This window comes from Heterodontus francisci, chromosome 34, assembly GCF_036365525.1.
Source record: "Heterodontus francisci isolate sHetFra1 chromosome 34, sHetFra1.hap1, whole genome shotgun sequence".
Classification (NCBI taxonomy): domain Eukaryota; kingdom Metazoa; phylum Chordata; class Chondrichthyes; order Heterodontiformes; family Heterodontidae; genus Heterodontus; species Heterodontus francisci.
The window spans coordinates 9,374,577-9,379,473 of record NC_090404.1 but is presented as its reverse complement, the minus strand read 5'-3'; the positions used below and the strand labels follow the sequence as shown (position 1 = coordinate 9,379,473).

Here is a 4,897-nt window from a genome sequence, read left to right as displayed (position 1 = left end):
CAAATTGTTAAACAAAAATCGATGCGCCGCTCTCTCAATTTTCTCGCATTGCAAATCCAAAATCTGTAGATCCGTAGATTATGGACATTTAAGTTAATAATTACGGGCACAAAGAATGTCAGAATTTAACAGAAAGGATTTAGACAGCATTTTAAATACAAACCAGTGACATGCTGTTTAAATCACAGTGAGAGTTTATTCTGTTTATGTCTGTTCAATTGTTCGTTCTGTAACAGCAGATATCATCGTTCCAATATGACGGATCTATAAATCACTCCGGCAAATTACAGAATCATTGTTAGTTCACTAGTTAACTGTTCGGTGAGGGAAATCTCACTGCAGTCACGGTTACCAGTGTCCTGATGGTGAAGTGACTGGAATTTGAGAGGAAGAATTGACGCCAGAATTAACCAAATCGATTAACAATCTCACGTTTCCGGTACAATAACCAGGGTTATAGAAGGGTTAATCAAGGCTTTACCAGACCGTGGGTTTCAGTCCTCGGGCTCACGGGCTGAATATTACCAGCTCTCCGACGCCGGAAGGCCCCACCACATTTTACTGGCGGCGGCGATGCCTACATCTGAATATGCCAATCATATTAAAAGTAATGAATAAACACTTACCTGGGAGCGACGGCCATCCCATCTCCGTACGGGATCCGAGGCGTGACACTGGCGAGGAGAGGAGGAGGAGTGAAATTTGCAGGACGGGAGGGGTGGGGGTGAGGTGGGGGGGGGGGGGTGTGAGAGGAAAACCGCTCCGATTGGTTGTGGGGATGGTGGCAAGGCGTTGAGGGCCAAAGGTACTGACGTTGGTGGGTGAATGTTCGACACACTAAAAGGTGGTTTTCTGGAGGGATAGGTCATTTTATTTATGGGAAACTTAGTGGGGGTGGGGGTGGTGGGAGAGAGAATTCGAAGTTTAAATCAAATTATATTTACAAGTTTCGTGCAGCGGGACCTTTAAAAATGTAAATTTATCTGAAGGGCTTTAAAGCTCTTTAAAAATGGCGCCGGCGCCTGCGCGGTGGCACCGAACGTTTCGATTACGTCATCGGAGCGGCATTCCGCCCGCTCTATTTAAATGAGCTCCCATGGCCCACAAGTCGCGCCTGCGCCCGGCCTACTTTGGGGCGCAGCTTATAAAATGCAGCGCCACGTCTCCAACAGCGGAACCATTCCCCATATAAGCACAGTGACTGTAGCCCAGCTCGGGGTGTTTCCATTCACTGACAGCCAGATCACCACCTACCGCTCTCACAGCACCACTGGGGACACAAGGAAGTGAGGTGAGAGAATCCTGAGACACGACGGCAGATTATTGAGGGTGGGGATTAGAACGGGTGTCTTCAAATATCCAACTCCCCTTTTACAGAGCTGACAGCGACAATGCGGCTGCTCAGCATCTGGGTTGTGTGGGGAGCATTTCTGACAGGTAATTATGGACTAAACACATTTCATCTTTTCTCCCATTTCACAAACATGGTTTAAATCTGAATTTTAAACAGTCGTCAGTCTGATCTTTTCCTGTTTAAACATGTTTTTCAGATCGGAGTCATGGAGATTCTGTCACTCAGCTCCTGCCCTCAGATGTTAAGACAGAAGGAGAAGCGTTGACTTTAAGCTGTACCTATGATACTACAATGAGCAGCTATATATTATACTGGTATCGACAACACCCAGATACACAGCCCGAGTTTATACTGAGGAAATACTCGAGCGGTGGTGAATATAAAGCAGATTTTGCTAAAATCCGTTTCTCTGTAAAGCTCCAGAAAGCGACTAAATTCACCAGTTTAACCATCTCGGAGCTGCAGCTGACTGACGCTGCCGTGTATTACTGCGCCTTCAGCCTCACAGTGATGGAAAGCAGTCTCACCCCTGTACAAAAACTGCCTTTGGACTGTGGGTGGGAGCTCCTGTCTGTTGGGGGTTGCGTAGAATCGCAAAAATATGTAACTTCAGATGCAGCCACAATGTGCAGCGCGCTGTCAGGCTCTCAAACACACACCGAGAGGAAACCAAATTAACCTCGGATCAAACTGTCACCCAACTGTTTCCAGGAGCGGCCGAGAAAACAATCTGCAGAATCCAGTCAGACAGACAGATCCAACACAGACACATATTTGAAGACACCCGTTCTAATCCCCACCCTCAATAATCTGCTGTCCTGTCTCAGGATTCTCTCACCTCACTTCCTTGTGTCCCCAGTGGTGATGTGAGACGGGTAGGTGGTGAGCTGGCTGTCAGTGAATGGAAACATCCCGAGCTGGGTTCCAGTCAGAGACCTGACAGGGGAATGGTTGCACATTTAGAGACCGGGGGTGGGAATGAAACCCTGGTCTGTTAATTATCACCAGCAAGATGGGGATTGTTGATGGTGACAGAAAACATTCCAGCATTAAGGAGACACCCTGAAGCACAATGGACACAGGGGGAACTGTACTAGGAGCTTGTTTTAAAGATCACAGTCACCACCTTGTGAAATCTGTGCATTGTGTATAAACGGTCTCTGAATCAGCAACACACTCTGATCAAATAAACCCTGTGAACAGGCTTCGGTCAAAGACTCCGGGAAACTGACAGGGGAGACGGGGAAAGAGCTGCTCAATATTGCAGGCAGGCACGGAAAGGGCAGCAAAGGACAAGAAGTAAATTGCAGTGTCACAAATGGATTTGTGAATTTCAGTTTTAGTGTAACTGCTCGTTCCAGGGCTTTGCAGAAAGACCAGGAGAATGAAACTGATTGGATAGCTCTTTCAAAGAGCTGACAGGATGGGCCGAATGGCCTCCTCCCCTGCTGACAGATTTCACGATTTATTGAATTTCAGTTGCATCAATTAAAACTTTCTAAAATTATCCCCTGAAGTTACATATTTTTGTGGTATTAGCAGCTTAGCAGTAACTTAGCAGTATTAATCATTGTCATGGTGAAATTGTAAATATAAAATGGCATCTTATCTTATTAAGGATTTTCGTAGCAGCTTGGCTAAAGTGACGACTCTGGTTTCAGAATCAGATTGTGGATTCCACCTCAACTTCAGAAGCTGTGTGTATTGACCAGGTTTCCAATCGGTGCAGTGCTGAAAGGATACGGTCTTTCCGGGGATAATCTGAACCAATAACATTAAATCTCCCATGGTGCCACACTGTCTCCAGGACAACATTCTTCCCTTCAATCAGGATCCACTAAAGAATAGTAACAGATATTTGAGTATTGCTGAAAAAAGAGACATGCTGTCGAGGTTTTGTCTTGCACTCATCAAGACAGATGCAAGAATGCAAAATTTCAAAGGGAGAACAATTTATCCCACATGAGAAAAGGGTGCTGATTGGTTGGCAAGCCGACTCCGATTGCCATGGAGAATGCACCAGGAAACTATTGTCCCCCCACGCTTTTGTTTAATTCAAAAAAGGCAGAAAACCCGGACATGTCCCTGTGTATGAATATATGTAGTTCTTTGCAGTGTCAGTGAGCCACATTGCGAGCCTGACTGATAATCTTAAATTGGTCGTCAGTGTAATTCTTAGCACACTCGAGATTGTACAGCAATGTTATCCAATCACGGAATTGCATCTAACATTGCGTTAGGAACATAGGATCAGGAGTAGGCCATTCAGCCCATCAAGTCTGCTCCCACATGCATTTCGATCATGGCTGATCATCCACTTCAATGTCTTTTCCCCACACTATCCCCGTGTTCCTTAATGATATTTAGACATCTGTCAATCTCTGCTTTCGACATACTCAATGACTAAGCTTCCACAGCCCTCTGGGGTAGCGAATTCCAAAGATTCACAACCCTCTGAGTAATGAAATTGCTCCTCATCTCGGTTCTAAGTGGCATTCTGAGTTTTGCAAGTAGGGGCTGGTTGAGTCGTCAGTACTCTGCCTATTGCGAACATCCGCAGAGACGTGTTGTTTGATATGATCTACCAGTTGTTGGGAGCTACAGCCTACATACCTGGCCTTACACTGGCACTGAAATTCATATACCGCGTTACAGAACGTCATTTCAGCGTGACAGCAGCACCATGTTAGTGGAATGTACCACTCGTGTTGCTACCGCATTGCAGCAGCATGAAACGGCTCGCTTCATCTGTTGCTCAGATTTTTGAAATACCTTAACCATTCCAGGATATTTGAGGCCTTGCGCCCATTCGTGAATAGGTGTGATACACAATGATCTGTGACCTCATCGGAGTAGCCATTATCCCACAGGATAGCCTTGATGTGCCCTATTTTGGCCTCCCGTTTGCACGGTGAGCAAATAGGTCAGGCCCTATGTGTGAGATTTTGCGTGCAGCTGTAGGAATCCCAAAACGTATACTGACCAGTCAAGATAAGCTTGCAATAGGCAGTAATCGGGAAGCTGTTAGTGGATTTCTCAACCAGCACATCGAGCAAAGGGAGCTCATTAAACTGCTACATTTCAAAGGTGGATTTGAGCACGGGATGGCACGCATTAAGGTGTGGATTGAAATTCTTACACGTAGGGGAGACAGTAGCGTCACTGACACCAGTAATCCAGAGGCTCAGGACAATGCCCTGAGGACACAGGTTCCAATCCCACCATGGCAGCTGATGGAATTTCAATTCAATTGATTGATTAGTTCAATTAATTAATACAAAAAAATCTGGAATTGAAAGCTAGTGCCATAATGATAGTAAATGATGTCATGAAACTTTGATCGATTGTTATAAAAAACCCCAACTGGTTCACTAATCTCCTTTAGGGAAGGAGATCTGCCGTCCTTACCTGGTCTGGCCTACATGTGACTCCAGACCCACAGCAAATGTGGTCAGCTCTTAACTGCCTTCTGAAATGACCTACCAAGCCACTCAGTTGCAAGAGCAATTAGGGATGGGCAACAAATGCTGTTCTTGCCAGCGA

The 4,897-nt window shown here is 45.7% G+C and overlaps 1 gene segment (V, D, J or C); it reads left to right on the top strand.

The window, feature by feature from the left end:
• The first annotated feature begins 1,191 nt into the window (after window positions 1-1,191).
• Window positions 1,192-4,121, top strand: LOC137348594 (T cell receptor alpha variable 38-1-like). The segment is given in 3 exon segments: window positions 1,192-1,437; window positions 1,551-1,907; window positions 3,943-4,121. Coding segments are annotated over 3 exon segments (582 nt in total).
• Window positions 4,122-4,897: the final 776 nt, after the last annotated feature.